The sequence below is a fragment of the Callorhinus ursinus genome, unplaced genomic scaffold (genome assembly GCF_003265705.2).
Source record: "Callorhinus ursinus isolate GAN/ISIS: 27379988/994484 unplaced genomic scaffold, GSC_fseal_2.0 scaffold27, whole genome shotgun sequence".
Classification (NCBI taxonomy): domain Eukaryota; kingdom Metazoa; phylum Chordata; class Mammalia; order Carnivora; family Otariidae; genus Callorhinus; species Callorhinus ursinus.
The window spans coordinates 15,353,242-15,370,460 of record NW_027397089.1 but is presented as its reverse complement, the minus strand read 5'-3'; the positions used below and the strand labels follow the sequence as shown (position 1 = coordinate 15,370,460).

General features: G+C 35.2%; 1 protein-coding gene and 1 pseudogene across 1 annotated transcript in view; one reads left to right on the top strand and one right to left on the bottom strand.

Moving 5' to 3' along the window:
• Positions 1 to 17,219, top strand: part of PIK3C2G (phosphatidylinositol-4-phosphate 3-kinase catalytic subunit type 2 gamma) — a 364,908-nt gene that overhangs the window by 132,805 nt on the left and 214,884 nt on the right. The window contains exon 16 of the mRNA XM_025879676.2: positions 5,549 to 5,737. Within this exon, the coding sequence (XP_025735461.1) occupies positions 5,549 to 5,737 (189 nt within the window). The remainder of the gene's footprint in view (positions 1 to 5,548; positions 5,738 to 17,219) is intronic.
• On the bottom strand, positions 9,060 to 9,803 carry LOC112830010 (tetraspanin-2-like; annotated as a pseudogene).

The window sequence follows — 17,219 nt, the reverse complement described above, 5'->3', positions numbered from 1 at the left end:
GGCGGCATCACTGTTCCGGACTTCCAGCTCTATTACAAAGCTGTCATCATCAAGATAGTATGGTACTGGCACAAAAACAGACACATAGATCAATGGAACAGAATCGAGAGCCCAGAAATGGACCCTCCACTCTATGGTCAACTCATCTTTGACAAAGCAGGAAAGAATGTCCAATGGAAAAAAAGACAGTCTCTTCAACAAGGGTTTTGGGAAAATTGGACAGCCACATGCAGAAGAATGAAACTGGACCATTTCCTTACACCACACACAAAAATAGACTCCAAATGGTTGAAAACCTAAACGTGAGACAGGAGTCCATCAAAATCCTAAAGGAGATCACGGGCAGCAACCTCTTCGACCTCAGCCGCAGCAACTTCTTCCTAGAAACATCGCCAAAGGCAAGGGAAGCAAGGGCAAAAATGAACTATTGGGATTTCATCAAGATAAAAAGCTTTTGCACAGCAAAAGAAACAGTCAACAAAACCAAAAGACAACCGACAGAATGGGAGAAAATATTTGCAAATGACATATCAGATAAAGGGCTAGTATCCAAAATCAAAAGAAGAAGTGGTATATATACACAATGGAATATTACGCAGCCATAAAGAAGAATGAGATCTTGCCATTTGCAACGATGTGGATGGAACTGGAGGGTATTATGCTGAGTGAAATAAGTCAATCAGAGAAAGACATATATCATATGACCTCACTGATATGAGGAATTCTTAATCTCAGGAAACAAACTGAGGGTTGCTGGAGTGCTGGGGGAGTGGGAGGGATGGGGGGGCTGGGTGATAGACATTGGGGAGGGTATGTGCTATGGTGAGTGCTATGAATTTTGCAAGACTATTGAATCACAGATCTGTACCTCTGAAACAAATAATACATTAGATGTTAAAAAAAAAAGAAGAAGAAGAAGTTAGCAGGAGGGGAAGAATGAAGGGAAATAAATCGGAGGGGGAGACGAACCATGAGAGATGATGGACTCTGAAAAACTGAGGTTTCTAGAGGGGAGGGTGGTGGGGGGCTGGGTTAGCCTGGTGATGGGTATTAAAGAGGGCACGTTCTGCGTGGAGCACTGGGTTTTATGCACAAACAATGAATCATGGAACACTATATCAATCCTAATGATGTAATGTATGGTGATTAACATAACAATAAAAAATTTAAAAAATAATAATAATTTTAAAAAAGGCTAAAGTTGATCTGCTAGTGCTTAACCTGTCTACTAAAAAAAAAATCAAAACATTTAACACCAAAAAGTTGGCAAAATGCAGACAATGTAGCATTTTAAATATTTAACATACAATGAATAATTGCTAGACATGGAAAGACTCAGGAATATATAACCATAGCCCAGGATAAGAGGAAGCAGTTAACAGAGACAAATCCAAATATTTTTAAACTAGCAGCTAATGATTTAAATACAACTCTTATAAAGACATCTATGGATTTCCAAAAAAAAAAAAAAAAAGATATATATGAGTGAACAATTGAAGTCTCAGTAAATAAAATTGTAAATTTAAAAGCTGAAAAACACAGTATCTAAATTTTCTAAAAATCACTGGAAAGGCTTAATAGATTGCATAATAAAGAAACAACAGTGAGCTTGAAGAAAGGGTGATAGAAAATAAGCCATGTTGAAGTACAGAAAAAACGAATCCTAAAAATAGTGATAGATCCTTGTAACCTGTCAGACAATACTGACAATATGTGTATTGGACACACAGGAGTGGAGAGAAAGATCTAGGCCAAAAAAATAAAATAAAATAAAAAATAAGTGATAATAGTCAAAATTTTACCGATTTTTTTGAACTTCTACCGACAGATATAAGAAACTAGCAACTCCCAAACAAACACACAGACACCCCCACACATCCATATTATAGTCAAATTTCTAAAAACTAAACATAAAGATAAAAATTCTTAAAACATCAGAGAAAATAAACAAATTCCTACAGGGGGACAACTATCATATTAACTGCAGATTTCTCATCAGAAATAAGGGGAACCAAAAGACAGTAGACTATTATCTTACATCTAGAGAGGGAAAAAGAAAATCTATCAACTTAGAATTCTATAACCAGTAAAATTATATTTAAAAAATGAAGGTGGAATAAAAATATTTCCAATTAAACACAGCTGAATTTGTTTATGATCAGCTTATGTGTATTGTAAGAAATCTTAAAGGAAATACTACCAGCTGAAAGAAAAGGATAAATAGATGAAAGCTCAATATATAAGAATAAATGAAAAGCACTACAAAGGGAAAATAGGTGGGAAATAAAATTACTTTTACTTACACATTTAACAATTTCTTTAAAAAATAACTATATAAGGCAAAAATAATTACAATGTACTGCTGGGTTTGTAATATATGAAAATAAAATGCATGACAACTATAATAAGAATAAGAAATGGAAGAATGAAAGCATACTGTTTTAAGGTTCTTATACAGAAGGCGAATTAATATTAATTCACTGTTGGCTGTGATATGCTAAAGATAATATTGCAATCTCTAGAGAACTACACCACCCAAATTTTAGGTGCACATTTACAGAACAAGAGGAAAACAAAAATGAAATACAAGAAAATAATTCAAAAGATGACAGGAAAAAAGGGAAAAGGGACAAAGAAATGCTTTGAAAACAACAACAACAAACTAATAGCAATATGGTTGAATTAAAACCAATTATATCCATACTATGTTAAATATAAATGGAATAAAAACTCCAATTAAAAACAGAAACTGTCACCTACCTTACAAAAGCAACATGCAACTTTATGCTACTTACAGGCCTATATTTTAAATATAAGGATTCAGCTAGATTAAAACTTTAAAAATGGAAAAAGATACATAAGAAAAATTATATCATCTTGATAGATTTGGGGAAAAAGACAATTGACAAAATTCAACACTCATTCATAATAAAAACTCACAAAACTAGGAATAGAATGGAACTTTCTCAACCTTAAAATCCCGAGTTAAATCTAGATCTATGGAAAAATCTAGAGTTAACATCATATTAAATGTTGCAAGAATGAATGCTTTCCCCCTACAACTGGAAAGCAAGGCTATCTATCTAAATATTTCTCTTCAGTGTTGTATTGGAAGTCCTAGCCAGTGCACTATCATAAGAAAAAGAAATTAAATGTGTCAAACTGGGAAAGAAGGAAATAAAACTTCCTCTATTTTCAGATGATATGATTATTGTAAGATCATAGCATTTGGCATCAATGTACAAAATGCAAGTGTATTTCAGTGAAAAACAGAAAATAAATTTTGTTTTAAAATTCAATTTATAGGGGCACCTGGGTGGCTCAGTCAGTTAGGTGTCCCACTCTTGATTTCGGCTCAGGTCATGACTTCAGGGTCATGAGATCAAGCCCCTTGATGGGCTCTCCACTCAGCAGGGAATTTGCTTGTCTCCCTCTTCCTCTGCCCGTCACCCCACTCAATCTCTCTCTCTCTCAAATAAATAAATAAGTCTTTAGACCATTGGGGAGGGTATGTGTTGTGGTGAGTGCTGTGTATTGTGTAAGACTGATGAATCACAGACCTGTACCCCTGAAACAAATAATACATTATTTGTTAATAATAAAAAAATAAATAAAAAATAAAATAAAATTCAATTAACTATCAAAACCTCTACATTAAAAAGTATAAAACTTTGCTAAGAGAAATTAAAGAAAACCTCAATAAATGGAAGGTTATAGCATGTCATTGATTAGAATACTCCCTATTGTTAAGATGACAATGCTAATTCTCCCCAAATTAGTTGTATAGATACCACTATGCACCCATTAGAATGGATAATATCTTAAAATGGGCAAAATCAAGTATTAGCAAGAACGTGGTACAACCAGCACTATCATACTCTGCACATAATAGTGTAAAATTTTACAACCACTTCAGAAAATATTTTGACAGTTTCTTCAAAAGGTAAACAAACACCTGTTATAAAACCCAGTCATCCCCCTCCCAGGAACTTCCTAGGATAAATGAAAAAATACATCCTTACAAACACTTGCATACAAATATTTACAGCAACTTTACTCATAATATCCCCAAACAGGAACTTCAAATGTCCATCAGATAGGAGAACGGATAAGCAAACTGTGGTGTATTCATACAAAGGAATAATGCTCATTAGTTAAAATGTATGGACTACTGATATACTCAACAATATGGATAATTTTAAAACATACTGAGTGAAAGAAGCTATAAATAAAAATATTTACTCTATGATTCCATTTATGTGAAGTTCTAAAATAGGTAATATTAATCCTGAGTGAAAGAAATCCTGCCAGTGCTTACCTCTGTTTGCATGAGAAAACTTGTATCTTGAAAGGAGTATGGTTTTTATTCAGAATATGCATTTGTTAAAATTTATTGAACTGAATGTGTGCATTCCTTTTGATGTAAAGTATGCTTCACTAAAAGAAAGTAAAAGAAAAATGTCTTGTTCAATACTGGGGAGAAAGGAATTTAATTAGAACAAACTAATTTGGTTTAGTCATAATTTGATAATTTTGTAACAGAATTTTTTTCTTCTGAGGACTTTCTGGTGGGGAAGGTAGTGACAAAATAGGACAGGAACCAAAATATACTTCAAAAATCTCTATAATCCAACCCTTTCATTTTGTAGATGAAGGTGGCTTTTAAAAATGCAGAGAAATATTAACCTTTAAAATATTTTAATATTTCTTACTATCCTTCTTAGAAGTTTTAGCTACTTTAAGCTGAGCAACACTGTCAGTTTGGAGGAGACAGTGTTCAAAAGCTGTCATTGTCATGTGAGAAATGCTGTCCTCCAGTTGAACTGTGGTTCTGAATGCTTCTGCTGGAGTGTGATCAAAATATGATAAACTGTCAGCAAGTCAATGGCCCCAGTCCTAGATTTCGATCTTCTGTTTGGAACCATTCTCTAGGGAGAAACACTTGGGCATTTAAAGAAATCCTATTCACTGGCATTCTAATTCCAAACTTCCAGCTAAATATAAGAATTTAAAGCCCAAATCCAGGGATGAATTGAAATCTTTGTTTTTGAAGTTTAGTGCAGAGTTTTCTGAACTCTCATGAAACTTGCTTTGAGATGAAGGAATATCATCTTTTAAATATGCCATTGCTTCACAGGCACACTTGGGTCTAAATTAACTTGTAAAGAAAGTAAGAGAGTAAATTTTCGATTACCTCTGTTCTAAGTAGTACATGTGGCAGGATTCAGATAAAACTTGCTCTGCCCTAAAGGAGACAGAGATTTTGTTAACCAAAATGACATTTTTGTCATTATTATGACAAAATGAGAGGGAGGAAAAATAAATGTGAATTATCTGAACTGAGCTCTATTTTATTTTTCCATAAAAGAAGGAAGTTAGTAGGAAATAAGCTCATAAAATAACCTATCAAATTGTCCCAAGAAGATAAAGGACATGTTTTCCAAAGTAAACTAAAATGAAATTCAAAGAACTGAGTAAGATTTTGTACTATAACATTTGTTAGTGTAGCAAACTCCAATAAATTACAGTTTCCAATTTGGTTTTGCAGACTCTCTGAGGAAAAGAGAAGATACTTATGGTTTTATCGTTTCTACTGCAATAATGAAAACTGCTCCCTTCCTTTGGTCCTGGGTAGTGCCCCTGGATGGGATGAAAGGACTGTTTCAGAAATACATACCATTTTGAGAAGATGGAAATTTTCTTGCCCTTTGGAGGCACTTGGACTTCTGACTGCCAGGTAAGAATTGCATAACAAGCATGATATTACTGACAAGAAAAATTTGAAGAGAAAAAAATAGGACTCTATGATTAATTCAATAGCTATTCTGGTTGTTCCCAATTTCAATAGCTATAGATATTAAATTTAGATAAATGTAAACTATGAATATAAATTTCAAACAGATCTAAGCTGTAATTCAGTCTTCTGTACTAAACTGGAAGTATAATTAATGGTCTTAGTTTCTTAAATGAAGAGTTAATTACTCTTACAGAAATAACAAAACAAATAGGGAAAAATAAAATTCTCTACTCTTTACCCCTCTCAAAAGAAAAAAGTCCTTAATAATTGGGACCATATCTTTGATACAAAATGCCCCACTTATGGTAGATGTACAATAAATATGCCAATGATAACGGTAAGAATAAAAGGGAAAAAGGTATCCCTTATATATTCTCCAGAACTTCTCACAGAATAAAATACACAGGGATGCAGTTGGGGGTGGAGTAATGATGTCTTCTCATAGTTAGGGGGAAACATGTGGGAATAAGTGTGGAAGCTGGCTCTGGTTTGGGGAAACAGCTCTTCCTTGGCTTCTATTTTATATTAAAAGCCAAGAAGAGCTATTTTAAATGTCTTGATAAGCATCAGTTCACTGATGCCATGAAGAAAGTCTGCAATCTCCAGAATCAGAGACGAATTGTGGAGCCCAGTTCAATTCTGAATTCTCTCTCAAGGTCCTGACAGAAGGGAAATGTGGGGGAGAGAGAGTGACATAAAGGACTTTTCAAACTGATTTACTTAGGTTTATGTTAAAATTAGTGTACTTTCCAAAACTTCTGGAAGAGAAAATGAGGTGAAAGTTTTCTTTTTCTACCACAATGAGATACCACTTCACACACATTAGGATGACTATAATCAAAAAGACAAGTATTGGCCAGGATGTGAAGAAATTACAAAACTCACGCATTGCGGGCGGGAATGTAAAATGATGTAACCACTCTGGAAAGTAATTTTCAGTTCCTTAAATATAAAACATTGAGTTACTGTATGACTGAACAATTCCACTCTTAAGTATATATCCAAGATAAAATACATGTTCAGTCAAAAACTCACACATGAATATTCAGAGAAGCAATATTTATAATAGCCAAAAAGGAGAAACAACCCAAATGACCATCAAGTAATGAATGGATAAATAAAATGTGACCTATCCATACAATGTGATATTATTCAATGTGATATATAATAAAAAGGAATGAGTAATAATACATGTTACAACATGAGTAAGCCTTGAAAACATTATGCTGAATGAAAGAAGCCAGTCACAAAAGATTGTATGATTCCATTTATAAGAAATGTCCAAAATTGGCAAATCTATAGATACAAAAAGTAGATTAGTGGTTGCCTAGGTCTAGGGAAGGTCGGGGAAAAAGGGGGTTGATTGTTAATGGTATGAAGTTTCTTTTTGTAGTTATAGTTAAACAACTCTGGGAACATGGTAAATACCATTGAATTGTACGCTTTAAGTAAATTGTATGGCATTTGAATTATGTCTCAATAAAGCTATTTAAATCTTAAAAGAATAGTTATAAAGGTAAAAACTAGAGGTATGAATCTCTATAATATTTCATTTTTTTTATTTTTTTATTATCTTAATCACCATACATTACATCATTAGTTTTTTTCTAGTTTTTTTTATTATTATGTTATGTTAATCACCATACATTACATCATTAGTTTTTGATGTAGTGTTCCATGATTCATTGTTTGCATATAACACCCAGTGCTCCATGCAGTACGTGCCCTCTTTAATACCCATCACCAGGCTAACCCATCCCCCCATGCCCCTCCCCTCTAGAACCCTCAGTTTGTTTCTCAGAGTCCATAGTCTCTCATGGTTCGTCTCCCCCTCCAATTTCCCCCCTTCATTCTTCCCTTTCTGCTATCTTCTTCTTCTTCTTCTTTTTTTTTTTTTTTACATATAATGTATTATTTGTTTCAGAGGTACAGGTCTGTGATTCAACAGTCCTACACAATTCACAGCGCTCACTATAGTACATACCCTCCCCAATGTCTATCACCCAGCCACCCCATCCCTCCCACGCCCCACCACTCCAGCAACCCTCAGTTTGTTTCTTGAGATTAAGAATTCCTCATATCAGTGAGGTCATATGATACATGTCTTTCTCTGATTGACTTATTTCGCTCAGCATACCCTCCATTTCCATCCACGTTGTTGCAAATGGCAAGATTTGCATTCCTTTTGATGGCTGCATAATATTCCAGTGTGTGTGTGTGTGTGTGTGTGTGTGTGTGTGTGTGTGTGTGTGTACACCACATCTTCTTTATCCATTCATCTGTCAATGGACATCTTGGCTCTTTCCATAGTTTGGCTGTTGTGGACATTGCTGCTATAAATATCAGGGTGCATGTACCCCTTCAGATCCCTACATTTGTATCTTTGGGGTAAATAACCAGTAGTGAAATTGCTGGATCATAGGGTAGCTCTATTTTCAACTTCTTGAGGAACTTCCATACTGTTTTCCAGGGTGGCTGCACCAGGTTGCATTCCCACCAACAATGTAGGAGGGTTCCCCTTTCTCCACATCCCCGCCAACATCTGTCGTTTCCTGACTTGTTAATTGTAGCCATTCTGACTGGTGTGAGGTGGTATCTCATTGAGGTTTTGATTTGGATTTCCCTGATGCCGAGCGATGTTGAGCACTTTTTCATGTGTCTGTTGGCCATTCGAATGTCTTTTTGGAAAAATGTCTGTTCATGTCTTCTGCCCATTTCTTGATTGGATCATTTGTTCTTTGGGTGTTGAGTTTAATAAGTTCTTTATAGATTTTGGATATCTCTATAATATTTCTAAAGCCTAATTTTTTCACCACATGATATAACATCTTTCTAGTTTCTAAAGCATAAACTGGCTTTATGGAGGGAAATTATTATTGTTTTACTAAGATATTCCTTGGTCTATTTTAAAGATATTTAAATGTGTCAACTAATACTTTTTATAAAGTTTATGGAATATTTCTTAGGAAAATCTTTTTTGAATACCCAAGTTTTTAAAGGTTATAAAAATTTTTTGATCTTTTTTCAGAGGTAAATAGGTTGTTGCTCTTACATAACAAGAATCTGGAATTCCCCACAAACAGATTTCATTATATATAATGCATATACCAGAAATATGCAGATCACACATGAATATACTTTCAGTCAACATAGGCAGTAGGCATTTACTCAAGGGGTAAATCAGTAATGAGCCAAACCTTCATACATGTGCAAATGTACAATTAACAGCAGATTATTTTAGATCCTAAGTGTCCTTCGAATATTAAAAATGAGCTAGGAGACTGCTCCTGCAACAGCCATGTGAAAGCTGTATCTTGCAGTTTTCATGTAGAAGTGGCTTCATATCACATCTCATGCATCTAGCATTCATTGCACACCCAAGGACCATGTTGAACATCATGCCAAAGACCATGAGACCTGCAATTCCAATACCAACAAATTCTGATGACCTGAAGCTTAACTCTGATTATGGTCCCAATTTCATCAATACAATGTCTGTGTACTAGAAGCTCCTTTGGGCATATGGATTGGACCTGTTCAGACCTTTTGTTTCACAGCACTGAAATGTTGAGTAGAAAATACTGAGAGTCCTATTTCCCTTTTCCCTATCTGTAAGGTAATAGTTATAATAAGCCTCTTTATATGTGGTCTGAGCATGTCATATAGCTACACCCTTGCCTATCAAAACAAATACTCCAATGGTTACTTCAGCAGCAATTATCACAAGTAGGCAGGTGAAAAAGCTGAGCACACATTGAAACTGCCTCATGGCTACCTAACACCTGAAGAAGCCCATGGCTATTAGCGCTCCTGCTCCAAACAGCACAGAAAGCCCCAGGTAGATATACTGCAATGACTCATCCTCTGATAATAAATCCTTCATGGTGCCTCCAAACCAAAACCATAGTCCAAAAGCAATGGCAGCTGACTGGGTCAGCCAAAAGATCAGGTTGAAGCCAAGCAGTAGATACTTGATGCACCGCAAACACCTGTAGAGGCGCCCCATGAGGCCCACGCTCTATTGGGATCCTGAGTCCCTAACCCTGCACTTGTGCTCAGAGTATAAAAATCTTTGTCAGAATAAAACCTATAATACTGCTTAGTTTTCTTTCTTGTAAAATGAAAAGACTCACTAGACGGACTTTAATATTCTCTGATTCTGCTTATAATGAGCCTTCTCTACCTAAATAGATGCTGAAAATCTATTTGACACAATGTTTTAAATATAAAGATCAAATTATTACTTAGTGACCCTCAGTACTATCTAATTGAAGAGTCACAATAACCTTATGAGGCAAATACTATTATTATTCCAATTGTACCTGTGAGGAAGCTGAAGCTTACAGAGATTAAGTTGCCCAATGGAACGCTAGTAAATTGAGGAGCTCAGGTTAAATCCAGAGATTTAGAGCTTGAAATCTTAACCGCAATGCTTACAGCCTTTCTACATAAATACTCTAGTCTATTTACATATTAAATATGTAAATAAAACTATCTTAAAATGGTCTTATTATAGTAAATAGCAGTACTTAACTATCTAATCATGCTTGGATGCTTCTACTTCGCTGTGTAATTTCTTTTTTTTCTGAACAATCAGATTTTTAGAAATTATAGGGACTGGTTTCAAAGTAGAGTGCTGTTTATTAAGCACCATTCAGGAAACTTAGCAGAAATTTGATTTATTTGAACATTGGACAGTTCCCTATCATGCACCAAAGAAGGTCACTGGGAAGGTTAAAATATTTCCATTGCACTCATTCTATGACTCCCACTCTCTTTAACTGAACTACTAAAAAACTTGAGGACAAGCTGTTTCCAAAAATGAACCTTTCAACTTCTGCAAATTCAAAAGCTGACTTTTCTGAGAACAAACAGTTTGTGCTTGTTAAGTGAGTTGTCAGAGTAAGGTCTTCAGAGATCTGTATTTTTTTCTCCTTTGAATAGTCTATTTTTCCAATGGTTTAACCTCTTGAGAACTGGTGTGCTCCATTTCTAGCTCAGAGAATTTTTAATATTGCTGTTTATTTAATCCAGTCTAAAGATTCACCACCTCCTTTTGGTTTATTTTTAGCAAGAGACATGTTGAGATTTAATTTACCTAGTGTGGGGCACGGGGTGTTAATATTTCCACTACTGAGTGCCAACAGTGTGCTCACTGGGTACTGATATTTCCATTAGAGAAGGCAGTGCTGTCAGAATACCAGAGACAAGGGCTAAGGTCTGTGGTTCTTGGCAGATGGCTGCTATTTTCTTGAACTCTGATGCACAGGCATAACTATTCAACTGCTAATAGCAAGCAGAAATTACCCAAGGAATTAAAAGACAGTTCAAGGAAAGTATTCATTTAAAAATAGCAACTCTGAACTGGCATCAGAGCATTACATCAGAAGCTTAAATAAAAATTTGACAAGGTACTAGAAATTGCCATCCTACATGATGTAAAATTATTATTTTGCAGGAAGAAGATCAATGCTTAACAGGCAGTGCCTTAACTTCCAATATCAGTTTCCTCGGAAAAATGTTTCAAAAACATGTTTGCATGAAACCACTGTATCTTTTATTGTAGAGATTAATTTACACTAAAGACATTCTTTTTTTTTAAGTTTCTACAACTTTTTTTTTTAGATTTTATTTATTTATTTGACAGAGAGAGATACAGCAACAGAGGGAACACAAGCAGGGGGAGTGGGAGAGGGAGAAGTGGGGTGGGGGGAGGAGCAGGCCTCCCGCGGAGCAGGGAGCCCAATATGGGGCTTGATCCCAGGACCCTGGGATCATGACCTGAGCCGAAGGCAGACGCTTAACAACTGAGCCACCCAGGCAACCCTACACTAAAGACATTTTTGACTAGCATTGTAAGTAGGTAGCATGGAATATGGAAAAGGAGACAGTTATAACTTCCACATTAGACTAAATAATTAAGTGATGGATGTTGTTGTATCTTTCCCATTTATATATTGAACACAGTATGTGTACATGGAAATTGACATGCAATGAATCAAAGAGACTGAGCAATACGTCATAGTGACTATCTCTAAAAAACAATTTAGAGAAAAAGACTAATGCTAAAGATCACCCCACAATATATTCCGTACTATAACCAAAGTATTAAGTGCTATATATGCCCAAAGGAGAAGGAGACAGATTCTTTCTGAGAAGGTAAGGAAATCTTCACAAAGGAATTGAATTTTGAGTTGAAATATTCATAGTAATTTCCTGAGTGGAGAAGAGAGGAAATGGCATTTCAAGAAGAAAGACTAGCGTGTGCATAGTTATAGAGGTTCAGAGAATAGTGAGTAATTTAATATCATAATAGAAGGGAACTGTACTGTGAGACAAGACTGAAAAGGATAGGTCAGTTTAGGATGTTTTAGGTCTCATGAGCCAGGTAGTTACTACGGACTCATTTCTGCAGCCCATGGAATTTTGTTAAGAATGGGAGTCATACTATCAGATTTATGTTATACAAGAATAATGCTGACATCATTGTGAAGGATGGACTAAAGAAAGAAAATGAGAGGAAGGATTTTAGATAGATGTCAGGTATTGAAATAGTCCATTTGAAAAATTGTCTGGGCCTGAAAATAGTAGAGATCCACAGAGCAGATCTGAGAAACATTTCAGAGGAAAGTTAAAAAAAGAGAAGAGATAAGGAAGACTTTGAGCTTTCTGTTTTGGGTAAATGATAGAAAACTATATCATTAATTAAAACAAGATTTATAGAAGAAAGAGAAAATTTGGGTGATGTAAGATAGAGAGTTCTATTTTGGAATGTTGCATAATTAAAAACCTGTGGGGCATCTAGAAGGAGAAGACCAGTATGCAGTTGTATATTCAGACCTGAAGCCTAGTAGAGAAACCAAAGCTTGAAAAATAATATGTGAATTATTGGCTTGAAGGTAGTAACTGAAGCCATAGAAGTAGAGGTACTGTGTGTATATACGTAGAGGAAGTTAGAAAGGGGCATAAGATGGAACCTGGAGAGTAGCAACATTTTAAGAGCAGTATAGAGCAAACAAAGTCAGGAAAGGCAGTAGGAAGAGTGACCAAGAGGTCAGAGGAGATGGACAAAGGAGTGGTAATTTAGAATTCATAAAAAAGGTTTTCAAAAGGGGCACCTGGGTGGCTCAGTTGGTTAAGTGTCGGACTCTTGGTTTCAGCTCAGATCATGATCTCAGGGTCCTGAGATGGAACCCTGTGTTAGGCTCTGTTCTCAGTGTGGAGTCTGCTTGAGATTCTCTCTCTGTGCCCCCCCCCCTGCACTCTCTCTCCCACACACTCTCTCTCTCCCTCTTTCTTAAACAAATAAATTTTTTAAAAAAGGTTTTGGAGAGGTATGAAGTAGAAGTAAGTCTTAAATCAATGGATTGAAACTAGAGCAGTCACTGATGGTATTCATGAGACAATTATAATAATGCAGTAAAGTTGGATGCCATATTTCAAGATCCTAAAGAGGAAATAGAGAGAAATAAATAAATTGTGCCTTTTGAAATAGGATTGATGGTAAAGGCTTTGAAGTTTGGGGTTGGTATGCTTGTTCAAATAGAAAAACTTCAAGCATGTTTACAAATTGACATGAAGAATGATGCATGAAGGGAATATCAGAAAGTAGAGGGATGTTGAAGTGGCACAATGAGAAGGTTTTAACAGCCAATAGCCTGGAACAAAAGTACAATTGGGAATTTTTTCCAAGGAAAGGAAGAGAGTAACTTCTTCATCTCGGGTGGGAGGCAAGGAAAAATATGAATGCAGTTATAGATAAATATGAATATGGAAGAGAAAAATGTGGAAGTTTCAATATTGTCTATGAAGGAAGAGTCGATACTCTTCTGATATACTGAGAATGAGAAATGTAGACTAGCATAAACCCAAAGGTGTATATCTTGTCTGTGTGCACTTTTAGAGGATTTTTGGAGTTGCTTCCAAATTTCACAGTTGACAGCATAAGTTTTGAAATCAGACATATCTGACTCTTCCATTTATTATTTGAATAACGTTGGACAAACTTCCTTATCTATAAAATGGGGGTAATAACATTATGTGCCTTATGGGATAAAGTACTTATGAGAGTACTCAATAAAATTCTACCAATCATCTTTATCATTATTATCTTCTTCATCATAATTATATTGAGTTTAGAGTTTTCAGATTTTTTTAATGCCAAACTATAAAAATGGATAAATTGATAATTTTATTTCAATTAAGCTTAAATAAGTTAAATTCACTTGTTAAAATTTATATGATAAATATTTCACAATTGAATAATGACATAGCTTGCAAAGCACTTTCATAATATATTATATGATTTGTTCTATAAAACAACCTCTTTAATATTATTACCAACATTTACAATTTCCTCCATTTTACTGATCCCCATTTTACAGATGAAGAAATTGAAAGCCCATTTGTCTATTCATTTACTCAATGGAATTTACTGATGGCTTACTCATGTAAGGTACTTCATTTAGCACTAGAACTAGCATAATGCACAAAATTGCGTCTTTTAAAGATCATTCTGGCTTCTGAGTGAAGCATATATTTGGTGAGAGAAGCAAAAGTAAATGAGGGACAGTTAGGAAGCTATGGAAGTAGTCTAAGTGTCAGAAGATAGGAAAGAAGCCTTAGAAGTGTGGTAGTGGTAATGAAATAAAATGAACAGAATCAGAACATTTAAGAGTAAAAGTGACAGGATTGAATGAGGAAGGACAGTGAAAAAGGAGGGTGTCAAAGATAACTTCTAGGTTTCTGTATAATGCAAGTGAGTGGAAAATAGAAACATCCACTAAGATGGACACTCTGGGTAACAAATAGATTTTAGAAGAAGAACCCTGCCATTCAAGTTGGGGTAGGTTGGCTTTGACATGTACTTGAGATGGCTGGTGATGGTTCAAGGAAGAAATCTAAGCTAGAGATCCCAATTTGGAAATCATCCACAGAAAGATGGGAATTAAGTTAAGGGTATAGATAAATTTGCTTAGAGAGAAAGTGTAAGATGGGAAAAGAAGACCCTTCATATTTAAACCCAAAACCCCTTATTCTTTTTCATAACGTCATGCTGCTTTTGCATGTAATGTTGAATCCATCCAAACACAAAATTTCTGGGGCACCTGGGTGGCTCAGTTGGTTAGGCATCTGCCTTCAGCTCAGGTCATGATCCCAGGGTCCCAAGATTGAGCCTCTCATTGGGATCCCTGCTTGGAGGGAAGTCAGCTTTTCCCTCCCCTCTGCCCCTTCCCCCTGCTCATGCTCTCTTTCTCTCAAACAAATAAATAAAATTAAAAAAAAAAAAACACACAAAATTTCTATGTGGTGCCTCCAGTATACCACTTGCTTTATGTGGTGCCTTTCTAAGCTTGTCTGTATGTAAAGTCAAAGTGTAATCATATAGAAGAACAAAATCAGTAACTTTAACTCTTTAATTATGAATAAGTCTAATTAATACCATAAATATATAGTTAATTCTCAATTTCTATATGCAAATCCATGGGCTATCCATCAAGAAATATCTCTGCACAGTTCCTAATATCTCTTTGGATCATTCTTATTTCTACTGGGTTATCACTGGACCAATGTCCTAGTCCAATTAGACAAATTATATTACTATTATGTCTCTATTGATCATTTAGAATGCCATAAAATAAATAATACATTCAAGCTCATCTTGTGGATTTCATATAAGTCTCTATGATAATATTTAGTCAAAAGAGAAAAAGGCCTTCCTAGAAGTACTACAGAAAGCCTCTTGGCCTAGTATTTTGGATATTTGGATTCTAGTTTCAGTGCCACCAACAGATGGCCTTGGGCAAACAGCTCAAACTCTCTGACTTTTAGTTTTTTCATCTGTACAATCAGGAGATTGATCCAGGTCTCCAAGTTTCCTTGAGTTCTAATATTCTGTAAACATGTGAAAATCCTTGAAAGAACATGAATTATTCAGTGGGTAGAGGTTTACAATCATCTTAAAGAATCCTTATTCCCTACTTCCCCTAGAAAGAAATTTCTTCTGTCATATCTCATCATTTTTAGTACTAGAAAAGTAACAAATATATTCGTTGACATTTTTCTTCCAAGCTGATGCTGAGTGTGTCATCAGACTCAAAACCTGCTGGAGAAACTGTTCTGCACTTCTGATAGTTTTCTAATTCTAACTTGACATTGGGGCTTTTAACTATGAATAGCCTCATGGCATTCTGCATGAATTCTTACTGTGTATTCCAAAGTCTGACAGTTCTCTAACACTTAAATTTGATCTCAAATTTCTTTGCTTTTCATTTTACCCAAAGTTGCCTTTCTTAAGGGTTGACATTTGTTACATTGCATTTGGCTTTTACCCATCACTTCAAAGTTTTTTGAGTAAGATATTGACCCTGTATCATTTTTCAAACTAGAGAAAGAAGAACAAAAGAGAAAAACGATGATATGGGGAGAAAATAAGAAAGGAATAGAAATGACCAAAAAACAAGTCAAGTGGAAGAAGTTGAAAGGTGTATTTTTCTGTTGAAATTTCATTCCATGATGCCACTGGCCCTGTTGAAGGTTGTCTGGATCCTTGGTGATGTTCCTTTCGTCCTCTGAGAAGAGTTGTAAATGATTGAGGGGAGAGAAGAGGAATGATGATCCCCAAATCTGAGCGTTGGTCTGTGATTTCAAAGCCAGTTTGTCATTCAGGGAAAAGATAAGTTGATGGCTGCTGTCTTCAAAACAGACCACAAGTGCAGATTCCTTAATGTATGGCCCCACAACAATAACACATGTCAAAACTACATTCTCAAAACTAGGTTTGCAGTCCCCACGATGCTAATAGGGGTGTTGCAAGGTCTAGACTATTTCCATAATAACTCTAATATGTCACTTGCCTCTGTCACATGTACTCACTTATGGGTGTAGAGTGTTTTCAGACATGCAGTATTGCATCAGATTTAATACAGAAAGAGATAGGGGAATCTAGTTGTCTTCTATTAAGCCAGACATTATAGATACTTGTAAAAATCTAAAAAAGTATCATTCTTCTCTCTAAATATTTTCTTTGTTTTTGAAAATATATCTGTTTTTCATAGGAATATATTGTTCATGTTAACATGTAATGGGGTAATTGATGTTATCTTAAATGAATTGATAAATATTTCTTAAATGTCCTGGGTTTGTTTCTAATATGGCAATTCTTGATAGATATAACTCACATAAACAAAAATTCTTTGGAATCTTCCATAATTTTTAAGAGTGTTAAAAGGGTCTTAAGACCAAAAATAGGAGAACCTCTGTTGCACAGCAACTTAAACACTGGGCAGTTCCTACTTCTACATTCAGCTAAAGAGTTATCTAAATACTTGATACTCTTCCTTTCCTGCCCAGGTAAGGATTACTATTCCATCTTAATCCTCTGCTTAACCATAAATTTTGCGTTTACACTGTTGGCAAAATA